This window comes from Elephantulus edwardii, unplaced genomic scaffold (assembly GCF_000299155.1).
Source record: "Elephantulus edwardii isolate Elephantulus edwardi_28Jun2011 unplaced genomic scaffold, EleEdw1.0 scaffold00552, whole genome shotgun sequence".
NCBI classification, from domain to species: domain Eukaryota; kingdom Metazoa; phylum Chordata; class Mammalia; order Macroscelidea; family Macroscelididae; genus Elephantulus; species Elephantulus edwardii.
Genome location: NW_006400302.1, coordinates 245,129 through 262,102, shown reverse-complemented (window position 1 = coordinate 262,102; position 16,974 = coordinate 245,129). Strand labels below are relative to the sequence as shown.

At 39.9% G+C, this 16,974-nt stretch overlaps 2 protein-coding genes across 2 annotated transcripts in view; one reads left to right on the top strand and one right to left on the bottom strand.

The window, feature by feature from the left end:
• Window positions 1-3,594, top strand: part of HSPD1 (heat shock 60kDa protein 1 (chaperonin)) — a 13,591-nt gene extending 9,997 nt beyond the window's left edge. The window contains exon 12 of the mRNA XM_006903276.1: window positions 3,460-3,594. Coding sequence (XP_006903338.1) covers window positions 3,460-3,594 — 135 coding nt within the window. The remainder of the gene's footprint in view (window positions 1-3,459) is intronic.
• Window positions 3,595-4,928: 1,334 nt separating this feature from the next.
• The window catches only part of COQ10B (coenzyme Q10 homolog B (S. cerevisiae)), a 19,762-nt gene continuing 7,716 nt past the window's right edge, over window positions 4,929-16,974 (bottom strand). Inside the window, exons 2-5 of the mRNA XM_006903273.1 lie at window positions 16,809-16,958; window positions 15,684-15,876; window positions 7,441-7,542; window positions 4,929-5,096 (exon numbers count right to left, since the gene is read on the bottom strand). Of these exons, the coding sequence (XP_006903335.1) occupies window positions 4,929-5,096; window positions 7,441-7,542; window positions 15,684-15,876; window positions 16,809-16,958 (613 nt within the window). The remainder of the gene's footprint in view (window positions 5,097-7,440; window positions 7,543-15,683; window positions 15,877-16,808; window positions 16,959-16,974) is intronic.

Sequence of the window (16,974 nt, the reverse complement as noted above, 5' to 3'; positions counted from 1 at the left end):
TTTCGACTCAAATCACTGAGGCATTTTTACTACTATTCTGTAAAACCCAGGATTTTAGTGCTTGCCATCATTAGATGAGAAGTTAAGCAGCCTTTCTGTGGAGAGTAAGAATGATTGTGTACAAAGTAGAGAAATACCCAATTATGTGACAACCTTTGTGTAATAAAAACTTGTTTTAAGTCACATTGTGTTAGCCTTTCCATAATCCAGAAATTCTTGAGAAATGAAACCCAGTTGCAAAGGGTAGGTATTGATTAAAATTAATGGAAAATTTTAAACAGCTTCGGTGAAGCTAATAGTAAAAGTACTGTTTGTTGAAGCCTGATCATAAAGGACAGTTTTTTAATTGTGGAGATTGTGTTTACTGTTTCAAAGCTCCAGTATAACCCACCTAGGCTATAACTTGGGACAAAATACTGCCCTCAAGTCAAAAACCTAATGAGTTTTCATTAGGCTGTAGATAAGATTACTTCATGTGGAAGAGTGGTGTGCTAAGCAAGTTCAGTGTTTCCTGGGGATATCTTTCATTTACTAGACATGGTCTAATGACTGAACTAATGTGCCACTTAACTAGATCTATAGAAGAGGTATTGCAGTTTAGCTTAGCTTTTTGCACATGCTGATACCATGATTTGCTTTCTAAATGATAGACTCCAGGGGGACAACATCTTCACCACCACTACATTTAAAACAGCTGGCAAGGGTCTTCTTTCTTGCAGCTAATACAGACCTGTACTGGGGAAGATGGAGTAGTCTGCTTCTCAGTATTTTGAGGTTATAGGTTTGTAGGCATGAGCTAGGCATTTAGCACAAAAAGTCTTAAACCTACACATAAAATGCTTTTAGGTGATATGATTGAGACAACTGGTTAATGGATTAAAGAACATGGAACTATACTAACTAGGCAAGTACCTCTTAAATATGTGGAGAAATTACCACTTACATAAATAAACTGCTTTATGCACATGGATAGTCAATAGCCTCAACATTGTACCTGGAGTCTGGCAGAAAAACAGGTAATTACATATGCACATAGTTAGGTACTATGAAGTTTATAGTAACCCTAAGTTTGATACCACTAATTTCACATGCAAACAAGATTCTACTTACGATTATCCAAAAACGACTGGAATAACAACAGCAGAGAACTGCCAGAAGTCCAGTCTGGGTTTAGAAGGGGTTGTGGTACTAAGGATATTGTAGCTAATGTTAGATGGGTCTTAGCTGAAAGCAGGGAATACCAGAGGAATGTGTGTCTTTCATTGACTATGCAAAGGTGTTTGTGTGGATCGTAACAAACTGGCTGACTCAGAAGAACATGATCATTCTAATGCAAAACCTACACTTGGACCAAGAGGCAGTCCTCAGAACAGGGCAAGGAAACACTGCATGGTTCAAAATAGGGAAGGGCGTACACCAGGGTTGCATCCTATCTCCATACCTTTTCAACCTGTATGCAGAACAGATTATTTGGGAGGCTGGGCTCTGAGGAGAAATGTGGGGTTAAGATTGGTGAATGATCAACCAATCTGCATTATGCAGATGACACAATCCTGCTTGCTGAAACTGAGGAGGACCTGAAGCGCTTGCTGCAGAGGGCCAAGGACTGCAGCCTCCCAATATGGATTGAGGCTTAATGTCAAGAAGACAAAAGATTCTCACCACTGGACCAGTTGGCAGCATCAGGTTGGTTGGTGAAGAGATTGAGATTGTTCACAGCTTTAGTTTGCTTGGCTCCACAGTCAACACTCTTGGCACCAGCAGCCAGGAAATTAGAAGACATATTGCCATGGGTAAGTCTGCTGTTAGGGACCTCTCCAAAGTACTGAAGAGCAATGGTGTCTCTCTGGAGCTTAGGTGTGTCTGATACAGGCCATAGTCTTTTCAATCACTTGTTAGGCATCAGAGTTGGACAGTGACTAAGGAGGATAGGAGATGTGGTGCCTTTGGGCTATGGTGCTGGAGAAGAGTATTGAGGGTACCATGGACTGCTAGGAAAACAGATTCATCCTGGAAAGGGTCAAACCGGTCTGCTCCTTGGCGGCAAGGATCTAAGGCTCGGTCTAACATACTTTGGACATGTTGCAAGGAGGGACAGGTCCTTGGAGAAGGACATCATGCTTGATAGGGTGGGAAGGGGAAGGCCCCCTATGAGGTGGATTGATTCAGTGATTGGGGTAATCAGGATGGGTGTTATCAGAGACAGTGCGATTGTCACAGGACAGGGCAGAGTTTACAGCTGTTGTACATAGGGTCACTATGAGTCGCAAGCAACTCGACGGCACATAACAACAAACAAGTAGTTAGAAATTGTAACCTTGCCATTGAGTCTTCACTCTCCTCCATGCTCTGTTAGTTTTGACCCTTTCCCAGCATGATTGTTTTTTCCAAGTCCTAGTCCCTCCCTTTGATATGCCCAAAAGGGATATTTCACTTCCTTTTTTTAGGAGCAAGTACCCTGGTAGCACTTCATCTTATAATTATTCAGGGAACTAATTAGTGTGACTTTATTTTGATCTGAGGCTATAAAGCTAATAGCACTATAGTTAAGATTGTTCTGTTCTGTTGAATTGTTTGTACTAATTTACAAGGAGATCCACACATCTTATGTAAGGAATTTGATCCAGGTACCCCGGGAGGCCATACGCTATGGCTCGAACTCCAATTGTGTGGCCCATTTCCAGGGTCCTCTCAGCCGGCCACTCTAGTTCACAAAGCTTCCTTAAGAGTGAAAGCATCTACTTGGATGCCATATCCGGCTGCCCTGGAAGAGAAGTCTGAAAAGTTAGTTACCAAACACTCCAAAGGGGACGGTCTTTCCACCCTTGACTGTCCCGCTTCCATTTTTCACTTGCGCCTGTTTTGCTAGCACTGTTTGTTCCAGAACAGAGTAAAGAGCCACACAAATGCATGGAAATGGAAAGACACTGTCGACAGAAAGACCACTGACAAACACAAATTCACAAAAATAGCAAGAGACACTATTGACAACAAAGACCACGACAAAACCTGAGTCCGAAGAACGGCCTCTCCCAACCAGCAGACAAACGAACACTGTTGTCGAAAAAAACCATGGCAGAACTTGAGTCCGGACTGACAGACCTGGTTCGAGGGGTGGGTTTCTCTCACCTCCCACCCACCGAACGTCTGAGGCGTGGGCCTCTCTCCCGAGTTTCCAAACTTGCGGGTCACCAGACCTGCACAAGCTAATTCCGAACTTGCGGGACAAACCTGGGCTCTCGCGTGCCAGTGGCATCCACCCGAGAGCCCAGACTTCCACACAAGCTGAATCCAGGTGAGCCCCCACTTCCTCTGACACTTGGACCTTGGCAGTCGTCACTGCCGTGGTCTTGGACTGGAAGTTATGCAGCGTCCTGCCTTCCAACTGCCCAATTCAAAACCGGAGTGTATCAAACAGAATACAGATTAACCAGTTATCAGGCCTGACTTACCAGGTAGGAAGAATCCTACAGCGACATCACAGTTACTCTGTTGGCTGGCGATCAGGGTTTGGATGAATTTAGGGAGATCTCGCTGGGGCCTCCAAATGTAACGGAGCGAGTCCCCAAAAAGATCACCGAGCCAATTAGCTGAATTAACAGTTTATTTCGAGTTCGAACCCAGGCTCCTGCGTGCTGACACAGCAGCATCCACCCGAGAGCCCCGAATTGATGTCTGTCCCTCCTTTTATACCTCTGCTACTCCCCTGCCCAACCATACACGCCATGATTGGCCATCCACAGTAGTTTGGGTATTTGTCCACCTTCAACTGGCTAGCCATAGCTCAGGGTAACAGTTTGGAAACCTTTTTTGAATCTTATCAGTTACTTCAGATACAGGAATGTGGAAAACTCCTTGTGCTCTTACAGAGAAGAAGAATTCCACTTTATGGCAGTTGATCAATCAGGGTGGGATTTACCACAGGTAAAACCACTCAAGCAGGTGGGGTGGGGTTAACTGTACTTTACCAGAAACTGAGTTTCTGATAACTGGTCCTTTCATTAGGTATAGGGAAGAAAGTTCAATATTGATTAAAAGGAAGAGTAAATTCTGGCCAGTATAGGACCAACCTTTTTTTAACACACATCAAAACATTTCAATAATCAAATAACCAAGAGTAAACAAATTAACTTTATTGTTACCAATTCAGTCCTTATGTTGATTTGTTTTTTTAAAAAATACTAGTTTGAAATACATTATTGAAAATGAATACACAATAAATAGAAAACAGATACATAATTAACATTTTCATCTACTTAATATTGTAGATGAGATTTGACATAATTAGTACTGTAGAAAGGGGCAAAGGACCTGGGAGAGAGTTGTTAACTATTTAGAAAAGTACCTTCAATCTCTGGACCACTCACCAAGAAGACTTTGTTTACCTGGACACTAGCTTCACTATAGTAGTGAATCCTCTACTGCGTACAGGACAATTTAGAAATGATAAAAAATGCCTGGTAATGTTTGTTAACAGTACTTGTAGCCTATGTTTTATTTAAATATGTGGTGATTACATAAATATCCTAAACAATGAGGCAAGTCCTATAAGAATAAGTTACAAAAATTCTGAATAAGAAATGTGATACAGTTAATAAAGCCATACTACATGTGTTTTAACTAACCTTTCCAAGTAGGTGATAATTTAAAGTTTCAGTTCAATTTCTGCTCAGAATAGTGCTGTCAGTATTCTAGCAATGATGATGATACCTCATTATGGTAAATTCACAACATGCTAATGCACATAATACTTTGAATTATACTTGATTGAAGAAATAATTCCATGTACACACTGTTCCATATTCTATGTGCAAATTTTCAACGGTGCAGGTTTATGATCAAAGCTGGGCTTAATAAATGTTTTTTGACTTCCGAAAGCACTTCTAAAAGCGAATAAAGTTATAGTTGACATCAGTCCATTTTTCCCTTTACGTGTGATGTACTTCATGAAGCATTAATTCTCGGGGTATACTTGTCTCTGGGCCATACAGTTTACCTGCTCTTCTTTCAAAGGCAGCTACCATTTGCTTTACAACTTCATCAAAAAAAAGTGTGGCAAGCTGAGAGTGTAGAAGTGAGCGAAATTCAAACGAGATCTGTAAGAAAAAAGGTTTATTATTTTAAAAAGTTCTCTTAATACATCTGCACTCGGGATCTCTCATTGCTGCTGAGTCAGATCTTGGGTTTGGAGGCTGTACCTGGCAAAGGAGGAGACTGCCTACTGTTCCAAGGAACCATGGTGCACTCAAACTGCCAGAGAGCCGCAGTCTTGGAGCTAGTAGCATCAGTCCCTAAAGACCATGCCACCATCACTCACTTATCCTTTCAGTAGTACTCAAACTGTGAGGTGGGCTATGGGAGATTTTTTTTTAAAAATTAGACTTTAGATTAGTCCATCAAAAGCTGGTGTAATAGCATGAGCTGGTCCAAAAGAAACAAACTGCTCCCATCAATAAATGAGTGGCTAGGAAAACTATGGTGTATTCACATAATGGAATAATACAAAATATGCAGCACTGAAAAATAAGCAACTCCTAACATATTACACAGCATAAGTGATCCTGGAGGACAGTATACTGAGTGAAATATCTGTCACAAAAAGACAAATATTATATAATACCACTGTTATAAAAAAGGACTGACATGGGAGTTGCGGGAAAACTGAGAAAAGAAGGGAAAATGGACCCTGCATTGGAACAGATGAGGGAAAGAACTGTTTAAAAGGAATATATGATTAGGCATTAACTGTATGACAACAGTCCAGAATGAGAGATGCACAGCAAAATGGACTGGGGTAGGGAAGGAGGAAATTATGCAAAAATGATTATTTTTTTTAAGTTAACCGGAAGGAGGTAAGGAAGGAACTGTGTGCAACAGTGAATGAGAATTTTAACTTTCCTTTAAAATTTTGTTAAAATCACTAGCAAAAACCCCTCAAATTGTTAATTGACATGATAAAGCTATGAAAGGCACTCCAATCTACTTTATACCTGGGTGTCCAATTTTGCAAAATTGCTTAATAAAAAAACCTCACTCTTGCTAAACTGAGATTGGACTGGATTTTTCAAACGCCTGTCAGGCCAGTAATCTGTGTAACTTAGTGGCAAACTCATAGGGATAAAGAAGCCAGAAGGTACCTTTCCTAGCTAGGGAATCATCAGGCCCTGGTCAGGAAATCATACTGACTCACTAGATGCCAAAAGGAGCCAAGACAGTGTCTCGGGTATCAACAGGTTAGCTGGCCAGTATCTAAGCTAGAGATGTATAGTGTATTTAGACAAAGTTTTCTTTCAACACTCCTCAGAAAAGGGAGTCTCACTGTAGTAAGCAGAACTGTCAACACAAATAAAAGTAAAGTCCAAGGTGGAGAATCTGATGCATAATAAAAGCAAGCAGGAAAAAAGTTCTGAATACTCTGCCACATTTGGCTTATTAATGGTGGTGGTTGTTACGTATTGTGGAGTCAAAAGTGACCCATAACTGACCCTCCAGCGGGTTTTCAGAGACAGTAAATCATACGGAAGAATGCCCATCTTTCTCCCCAGACATTACTGTATTTCCTCAGGTATTCCATTGTGGTGCTGGTGCTGTGGAGTCAGTACAACTCATAGCAACAAGCCAGCCTGAACCCTGTGCCACTGTCACCATCTGTGACACACTAGAGCCTGCTGCTGAAGTCACCATGTCAATCCACCTTGTTGGAGGTCTTCCTCTCCTTCACCAATCCTCCATCTTCCCAAGTGTGATGTCCTTTTCCAAGGAATAGTCTTACCTCATTACAAATCCAAAGTATGAGTGAAAGATGAAGCTTCACCATATTTGCCTCCAAAGAGTACTCTGGCTGAACCTTTTCTAAGACATTCACTAATTTATCAATAAAACTACCTCAAGTGCTAAGAAGTTGTAATAGTTTAATAAAAATTGGTACCATTTAAGATTTATTATATGAATTATAGAGAGCAAAACTTACATCGTCTGTCAGCAAAGAAAATATCCCAAGTAATTTCATATTTTCTATAGCTAAAGTAACCTGAAAATTAACTTATAGTTCTTAAATTCTAAAAGGCATGTTTCCCCTCTTTTGATATAATTTCTGCATTTTATAATCAAAGTATAGAATTAATTTGGTGCCATTAAGCTGTCAATAAACTGATAACATGTATTTTATAATCCATGGCATTACAAAAAATTAGGAAACTGAAGGAATGAATATCAAAGATTATAATAAATAAAACAGGAAAAAACCAGTTCTTTTGCATTCTTTCCCATCTAATCAATGCAGAGAAAGGCATTCAATCCTCAGAAATGTGGGATGTTTTAAGTGTGTTTCAGTAATCTTTATGTTCATGAAATTAATCGTGGTATGTAGATTCTACTAAGTAGAGGATTCTTTCTCTTCTAAGTGTTTGGAACAAATTAGGAAGTTCATGACAAACTTACTGAAAAATCCAAAGTACAAGTTCTTGGGTAGCCAGGAAGTCCCGGACTAAAACGCCAAATCGTCTCCAAATGTTTGAAAAGTTTCCCATCTGTGCAGGATGCCTAGAACAAAGTTAAAAAATAAAACCACAGTAAAACAGCACTTGGTATTGACTAGAATCTATCATGACTGGGAAGTAAATACTTATGCACACCCACGTTTAAAGTAGCTTTGTTCACAAAAGCAAGGAGTTGGAAACAACCTAAGTGCCCGCCAACAAACGAATGGATAGAGAAGCTGTGGTATATTCGCACAATGGAATACTATGCTGCACTGAAAAACAAGTAACTCATGCAATATTATTCAAAATGGGTGACCCTGGAGGACATTACGCTGAGTGAAATATCTCAGTCACCAAAGGACAAATACTACATAGTGTCACTGTTGTAAAACAGGACTGACATCTGGGTTTGGGGGAGACCGAGAAAGATGGGATAAAAAATGTATATTGCATTGAAACAGATGAGGGAGAAAACTGTTTAAAAGGGATATGTGATTAGGTATTATTGTCATGACAGGAGTCCAGAATGAAAGCTGCATAGTGGAGTGGACCTGGGGGAGGGATTGTAAAACAATGAAAGAATTTTTCTTACTTTTCAAAGAGAAGAGTGTACTGGGGGGGACGACAGAGAGAAAAGTACAACACTGAATGAATGGAAATACAAAGTCTCTGTAAATTTTCATTAAAATTAATAATAAAAAAATCTTTTTTTTAAGAAAATCTATAGGATGACACAGATGATGAAGTCATCTAATTTTTAATGCTGTTATTAGAAAGTAATCTCTTCCCAATGTAAGCCTTTCTTTCCTGGGATTAGTAGCTGTTCTCTTCCAGTTACCACCTACTGAGCTACTTCTCTTCTCCAGGAACACGGAGAATCATTTTTTGGCAGATTACCAATGTTTGTAAGTTTTTCCTGCTTTGTCACCTAATTTTATTCTGAACAAGTTAACTGCCCAGATTCTATTTCTCTAATCTCTAAAATGAGTAAAAAAGCATATTCATTAATATGATCATTATGAGATTATAAAAGGTAAAAAAAATTCTTAAATTGTCAAATTCTGTAATTGTCCCTGATAGACAAAAAGATTCTACATTATTTAAAGTACACTTAGTCTTTCCTTCACTTTTTATTCCTTGAGGATTATGTCTCCAGTTTTCTTAAAAGTCTAGCCCAAAGGAGCTCTGCTGGCCTAGTGGCAAGAAGCTTTGCTGCAATACCAAAAGCACACTGTTCAAATCCATCAGATGCTCTGCTGCAGAAGGAGGGGATATCGCCTCCTGTGCCAGGTGAGTCTAATTTGATGGTATATAACCAGGGGTGGAGGTGGGATGTGAGAAGTCTAGCCCAATGAGACATTCTGATTTACGATTTTGTGCCAATGTATATTTCATAAGTATGTGTATACATTGAAACATAAAAGTCACATTAAATGAACACTTATATTATATATATTATTGTTGTTGTTGTTATGTGCCGTCGAGTTGCTTGCGACTCATAGCGACCCTATGTACAACAGCCCTAAACTCTGCTCTGTCCTGTGCCAATTGTACTATCTCTGATACTCCCATCCCGATTATCCCAGTCACTGAATCAATCCACCTCATAGAGGGCCTTCCCCTCCTGCACTGTCCCTCCACCCTCCCAAGCATGATGTCCTTCTCCAAGGACCGGTCTCTCCTTACATGTCCAAAGTATGTTAGACAGAGCCTCAGAATCCTTGCCTCCAAGGAGCCACCCGGTTTAACCCTTTCCAGGATGAATCTGTTTGTTTTCCTAGCAGTCCACGGTACTCTCAATACTGTTTTCCAGCACCACAGCTTAAAAGCATCAATTCTCCTTCTATCCTCCTTGGTCACTGTCCAATTCTCTGATGCATAACAAGTGATTGGAAAAACCATGGCCTGTATCAGATGCGCCTTAGTCTCCAGAGAGACCCCATTGCTCTTCAGTACTCTGGAGAGGTCCCTAACAGCAGGCTTCCCCATGGCAATGCGCCTTTTAATTTCCTGGCTACTGGTGCCAAGAGTGTTGACTGTGGAGCTAAGCAAACTAAAGCTGTGAACAATCTCAATCTCTTCACCATCCAACCTGATGCTGCCAACTGGTCCTGTGGTGAGAATCTTTGTCTTCTTGACATTGAGCCTCAATCCATATTGGGAGGCTGCAGTCCTTGACCCTCTGCAGCAAGCGCTTCAGGTCCTCCTCAGTTTCAGCAAGCAGGATTGTGTCATCTGCATAACGCAGACTGTTGACAGATCATTCACCAATCTTGACCCCACATTTCTCCTCATAGAGCCCAGCCTCCCGGATAATCTGTTCTGCATACAGGTTGAAAACGTATGGAGATAGGATACATCCCTGCATACGTCCTTCCCAATTCTGAACTATGCAGTGTTTCCTTGCTCTGTTCTGACAACTGCCTCTTGGTCCAAGTATAGGTTTTGCATTAGAACGATCAGGTGTTCTGGGATTCCCATTCTTTTCAGAGTCAGCCACAGTTTGTTATGATCCACACAGTCAAACACCTTTGCATAGTCAATGAAACACAGATATACATTCCTCTGGTATTCCCTGCTTTCAGCTAAGATCCATCTAACATCAGCTACAATATCCCTAGTACCACGACCCCTTCTAAACCCAGCCTGGACTTCCGGCAGTTCTCTGCTGATATGCTATTCCAGTCGTTTTTGGATAATCTTCAGTAGAATCTTACATTGTGTTGCTTCCCATTATATGTTACTGTACTACAGAATATGAATAAACAAGCAATGATTGCAACTCACACTAAAGCATTTTTACCTTTAGTATGAAAAACTAGTCAGAATAGTATTTACAACCATATAACGGATTTTAACTTTAATATTTAGATTTTTCACACACTATCTAAGATGTTCTTAGGACTTTTATTATTCCAGTAGACAAATGACCTCAAGTATTCTCCAATTTTTAAATTCCCATTTCAAAGTCTATAGCCTCTATTTAAATGAAGTCTTCTACTTTTAGCTCTTTTGGTTTATTCCAAAACCAATCAATGATAAAATTCCTCCATCTACCTCCAAGGGTTACTCAAGTCTAAATTAGCAAGATTAAGAGTTGGAAACTCAGAGCTGATCTCCCCTAAGTTTTCAGAGACTGTAAATTGCACAGGAGTTTTGTCATCCACCTATCCAACTTTAAGAATACATTCTACCTCATCTTTATAATCACCTGAGGTGCTTACAGAAAATTTAGCTCCTAATAATAATACACAAGAAATAGAAGATAGCTGCTGGTGCTCTTTTGGTCATAATTATTATATGTAAAATATGTATATCACATAATCTAAATCTGGACCTCAGACTACTGGAAGTTGAGAATATACAATGTTATAGACAGAATTGTGTTTTCTCCTCACCCATTACAAGTAGGTACTGTATTCTTAATTCCTATTCTGTGGTTATAACACTTTTGAGAATGGGTTGTGTTTGTCATATTAATGAGGAAACATGAGTATGACGAGCATTTTGAGTCAATCTCTTTTGAGACGCAGAGATTAGCAAATGAGAAAGTAGAGATGGAGGTGGGAAAAAAAGAGATGCAAGCATATGAAGATCACCCAGGAGCAGAAACTCAAAGAGATGAGGACTTTATGCCAAATTCTTTATATCCTTAAGACTCATAAAATTGGGTTGCAACTCTAACATGGGTTATTATTGTCATCATCATTGTTAGGTACTGTTGGCTATGACCCATGGCAATCCTATGACCCAAAAGACATGAATTTTCCTCTATCTTGTGCCGTCCTCACAGTCTCTTATGTGCCTGAACCCACTGTTACAGTCGATTACATCAATCCATATTGTTGGGGGCTTCCTCTCTTTCTCTAACCTTTCCCAGCATGCCCATTCCCAAGGACTGGCCCTTCCTGATATGACCAAAGTTTGGAAAACCAAGTTTTACCATCCTTGTCTGTAAAGACCATCCTCTCTGCACTTTCTCCAAAACAGCTTTGTTTGTTCTTTTGGCAGCTGTAATATTAGGATTTTGAAAAAATCCTTTATATCTATTGCCTTGGACCCGACCACATGGTCAGTTGAGAATGTGTAAGATGAATCTTTGAGACTCTCCCTGCCACCCTTAGTTCCCTGGGGGCATGATCTCTAGCTGCCTCAACTGTAGATAAGTGGCTCACTGTTTATCAGTGCCTACAAGCCCCGATACTTGAAGGTATGACCCTAGTCACCAATCCTGCTTCTCCAGGGTCAAGTCTGAGATCCTACATAAAGGAATGCTCTGGGAAGCTCAAGGCCTGTTAGCAAGGAAACAGGCTTCTAATCTAATTGTGCTGTACCAACAACCAACAAAAGTGATATCCTACAGCCTACAAATGACAGCAGTTAGCCTCCAACCAATACCCTGAGCCTACAGGCCACCAAATTCACCAGCCTCAGTGGCCATACTTATATCATCCATAATCACCTCAACCATGATGATTTTGAGTTTTTAGAAAACCTTCCAGTGAAAGAGCCCAAAGACATAAGCTGGAGTAAGAAGACTGAAGGCAAGAGGAATAATTAATGTTAGAGATGATGGAGTGGTACAGCAGTTTGGACATTCTCGAACACTGTTAACTAATGTCTTATAGGAACTTGGTGCATACTCTCAAGTCAGAATTGACCTGTCACAGGGTTTTCAGAGGCTATCAATCACACAGTTTGCCCATTCTTCTAAGAGAACTGGTGGATTCAAACCATCTGCCTTGGAATTGGGAGTGCAACTCCTTACAATTAGGCCAACAAATCTTTAACTAATCACTAGAATTATTCATGCAAGGATTGTATGCACAATTCTCTAACTAGAAACATAATCCTAGTTCCTAGAGATAATCTACTAAGAGATGAAAATGCAAACTTATTGCTGGTGAGTCTGAGTCAAAAATCAACTCATAACTGACCCACCAATGAGTTTCTGAGGCTGTAAATCAAACAACAGACTCCTCATCTTTCTCCTGCAGAGCCACCGATGGATTTGAACCACTAGAGAGGTGTGATCTTTGGGTTTGCAACACAATTCTCTATTAATAAAGTTTTACGGTCAGAACATAAAAAATAAGGATGTAAGATTACAAAGATATTCACAGGAATCAACAGAATGAGCTGGATTCTTGGCTCTGATATTAAATAACTATGCCATATTTCTTGATATTGAGCCTCAATCTGTACTGAAGGCTGCATTCCTTGACCTTCTGCAGCAAGCGCTTCAGGTCCTCCTCAATTTCGGCAAGCAGGGTTGTGTCATCTGCCTAACGCAAATTGTTGATTAGTCTTCCTCCAATCCTGATGCCACATTTCTCCTCATACAGACCAGCCTCCTGGATAATCTGGTCTGCATATAGATTGAAAAGATTCAGAGATAGGACACATCCTTGGTGTACACCTTCCCAATTTTGAACCATACAGTATTTCCTTGCTCCGTTCTAACAACTGCCTCCTGGTCCATGTATAGTTCCGCATTAGCATGATCAAGTGTTCTGAGATTCCCATTCCTCTCAGAGTTAGACACCGTTTGTTGTGATCCTCACAGTCAAATGCCTTTGCATAATCAATGAAACAGAGAGAGATATTCCTCTGGTATTTCCTGCTTTCAGCCAAGATCCATCTAACATTAGCTACAATATCCCTAATACTACAACTCTTTCTAAACCCAGCCTGCATTTCTGGCAGTTCTCCGATATGCTGTTCCAGTCATTTTTGGATAATCTTCAGCAGAATCTTGCTTCCATGTGATATTAATGATATTGTTCGATAATTTCCACACTCTGTTGGATCACTTTTCTTTGGAATGGGAACCTCTTTGGGAACTCTTTTGGAGTATTTTGGAATAGACCTCTTCCAGTCAGTTGGCCAAGTGGTTGTTCTCCAGATTTCTTGACACAACTTAGTTTGAGGCTCAATATCAAGAAAACAAAGGTTCTCACCACTGGGTCAATTGGCAGCATCAGGATGGATGGTGAAGAGATTGAGATTGTTCACAGCTTTAGTTTGCTTGGCTCCACAGTCAACACTTTTGGCACCAGCAGCCAGGAAATCAAAAGACATATTGCGATGGGAAAGTCTGCTGTTAGAGACCTCTCCAAAATACTGAAGAGCAATGATGTCACTCTGGAGACTAAGGTGTGCCTGATACAGTCCATGGTCTTTGCAATCACTTGCTATGCATCAGAGAGCTGGACAATGACTAGGGATGATAGAAGAACTGATGCCTTTGAGCTGTAGTGCTGGATAAGAGTATTGAATATACCATGGACTGCTAAGAAAATTAACAGGTTAATCCTGGAGAGAGTTAAGCCTGGCTGCTCCTTGGAGGCAAGGATTCTGAAGCTTCATCTGACATACTTTGGACATGGTGCAAGAAGGGACCAATCCTTCGAGAAGGACATCATACTTGGGAGGGTGGAGGACCAGCGCAGGAGAGGAAGACCCTCTATGAGGTGGACTGATTCAGTGACTGGGGTAGTTGAGGTAGGTGTGCTGGAGACAATGAGACTGGCACAGGATAGAGCAGGGTTTAGGTCTTGTATGCAAATAAATAGCACCCTGTGACTCTAAGCACTGTACTTCAGGACAAATGTAGAAATGGTCTCTTTGACAGTGACTACATCAGCATGATTTAGAAGAGGCCATGACACTAGGGATGTCACTGCTGATGTCAGATGTTGTTTGCTGCTGTACACTGTCAAGTTAGAACTGACCTGTAGTTGACCTTCCAGTGAGTTTTCAGAGGCAGTAAATCGCACAGGAAGAGAGTGCACATCTTTCTCCCGCTGAGCAGCTGGTGGTTTCTAACCAGCCTTTAGGATGGCAGCACAGCTCCTTACCATGTGGCCACCAGAGCTCCCTGATGTCAGATAGATCTTGGCTGAAACCAGAGACTATCAGAAAGATGTCCACTTGTGTTTCATCAACTATGCAAAAGCATTTGACTGTGGATCACGACAAATTATGTCTAACATTAAGAAGAATTAGAACACTTAATCATGCTATGTGAAACTTGTATCGCGATCAAGAAGCTACTGCCCAAGTAGAACAAAGGAACAGGAACCCTAAATGGTTTAAAATCAAGAATGGTGCGTGTCAAGGATGTATCTTTTCTCTATGTTTTCTCAATCTATATTCTAAACAGATCATTTGAGAAGCTGGATTTTATGAAGAGTGAGTGTGGCATCAGAACTGGAGGAAGACTCTAAAACCTGCATTATGCAGATGGCACAACCATGGTTGCTGAAACTGAGGACTTGAAGCACTTGCTGCAGAAGGTCAAGGATTATATCCTTCAATATGGATTACATCTCAACATCAAGAAAACAAAAATTCTTAATACTGGGCCAGCAGGCAGCATCATAACAGCTAGAGAAAGAACTAAAATTGTCAACAATTTCATCTTAATGGGATCCACAATCAATATCCATGGCATCAGAAATCAGCAATTCAAAAGATAAGCAATACTAGGAAAATATGCTGTCAAGGACATCTCAGTGTGCTAAAGAGCAACAGGAGTAGTATGAAGACTAAGGTGAGGTGTACCTAATCCAAGCCATGGTGTTTTCAATTGCTTGCTATGCATCTGTAAGTTGGACAATGATTATACACCTTGCCAATATGGTTATAGGGAGTATTTAGTATAACAGCTTTGGATTTAGAATGAAACGAATTGAAGGACTCAATGCCTTACAGTTGTGGTGCTAGAAAAGGTACTGAATATTCCATGAATTGCCAAGAGAACAAACAGGCTGATCCTTGGAGGCAAGGATGGTGAAACTGTCACATATTTTGCGAATGATGTAAGGGGGTATCATGCTTGGAAGAGTGGAGTTTCAGCACAAGAGAGGAAACTCCTGAGGAGATGGATTGACACAGTGACTGCAACAATGGAGTCAAGTGTGTTGGAGGTTATGAGGCTGACTCAAGACTAGGGAAGTTTTAGAACTAGTGTTCATAGGGTTGCTATGAGTCACAGTCAACTTGATAGCACCTAACAACATCTTATAAAACACTACCATTAAGACATACAAAAATCGTTTGGGGCTTTTCCCCCTTCCAATAGTTCAGGGAAATCATTTTAAGCTACCACTTTAGTGTAATATATAAATCTGATGTATATATCAACTTATATTTACACTGTTACATGATTAATAAAATAACAAAAATCAAAATTATTACCTTTACCAAATGTGGCTTCACTAGGGTTACTACCGAAGTATAACGCTCCAAAACAGGTGGAAATCCAACTTCCAATCGTGCTTTGTAGTACCCAGATCTCTTAGATATTATATCTGATTTTTTGCACCAAGGAACAAAATGCTTGTAATGGTCTACTTCCGATACTACATCATACATCTCTTGCATAGAATATCTTTAAAAAGAGAAAGAAAAAGAAAAAGAGGTAGATTAATGGCATATAGTTATATGATAGACAACTGTGAACTGGGTATTAAGAAAACTTACTGAGTAAATGTTCATTAAAATTAATAAAAGTTAATAAAAAAAAGAACCTATTCTAAAAATTCTCATATAGAAGGCTGCTGTACTGTGCATTCCTATTATATTATTTTTTTTTGTCTTGTGCATATGACTAGGTTAAGAGTCAAATAAAGTACTTATATACTGTGTAGCTGCTTTGAAACTAAACTAAGAGCTGAATAATCTCACAAGAGACTGCAAAGCCAAATATTTTCACTTTCTGGAACATTACAGAAGAACTCTTGCTTTTCTTCTCAACTTAACCTACTCAAGCTATTTTCCCCACTAACTCGTGCTGACTGCCATCAAGATCAACTCGAAACTCAGTAATTTCAAGGTCAACAGTATTTGTGTGATCTATAGGATTTTACTGTTTGGTTTTGAAAAGCATAGTGCCAGATCTTTCTTCCTAGATCACCTTAGTTTGTAAACTGGCAGTTCTTATCGACCCTGAGGTATCGTGAAAGGAAGGCCTGACGGTCTTATTAAGAGCCTCTTAATAGGTATTATACATGCATTACCTATGTGAGGGAGACATAAACACATTGGCTCTAGACATCTGTATTACTGTCACTCTAGGGGGAAAAAACCCCAATGTACAAAATTCAGGTTTTATAAATTATTGCCTCTATATAACAAGGTTTACATCTACAGCCTATAACTGTGTTATTCTCTCAACAAATATTTATTAAGAAGAGATGCTATAAAAGGTCAATCCAGAAAATACCACGGCTTAGTCTATAAGAGCAAAATCTAGATAAAAAGAGTCATGATATGCCTTAAAACTGTTAAGTTTCTCACTTAGAAATATTATTACATACAAACCCTATTATTCTCCTCTCTGAATATTCTTTTCTTTTGTTTATTAAGGGCGCAGTGATATTGAAGAAAGTTCTTGCAAATATCTCCTTAGGCACAAGTGAGGTATGCAGTGGAAATGTTCTGCTCATCAATATACCACAGGAAGCTAAATATCTAAAAAAAAAAAAAA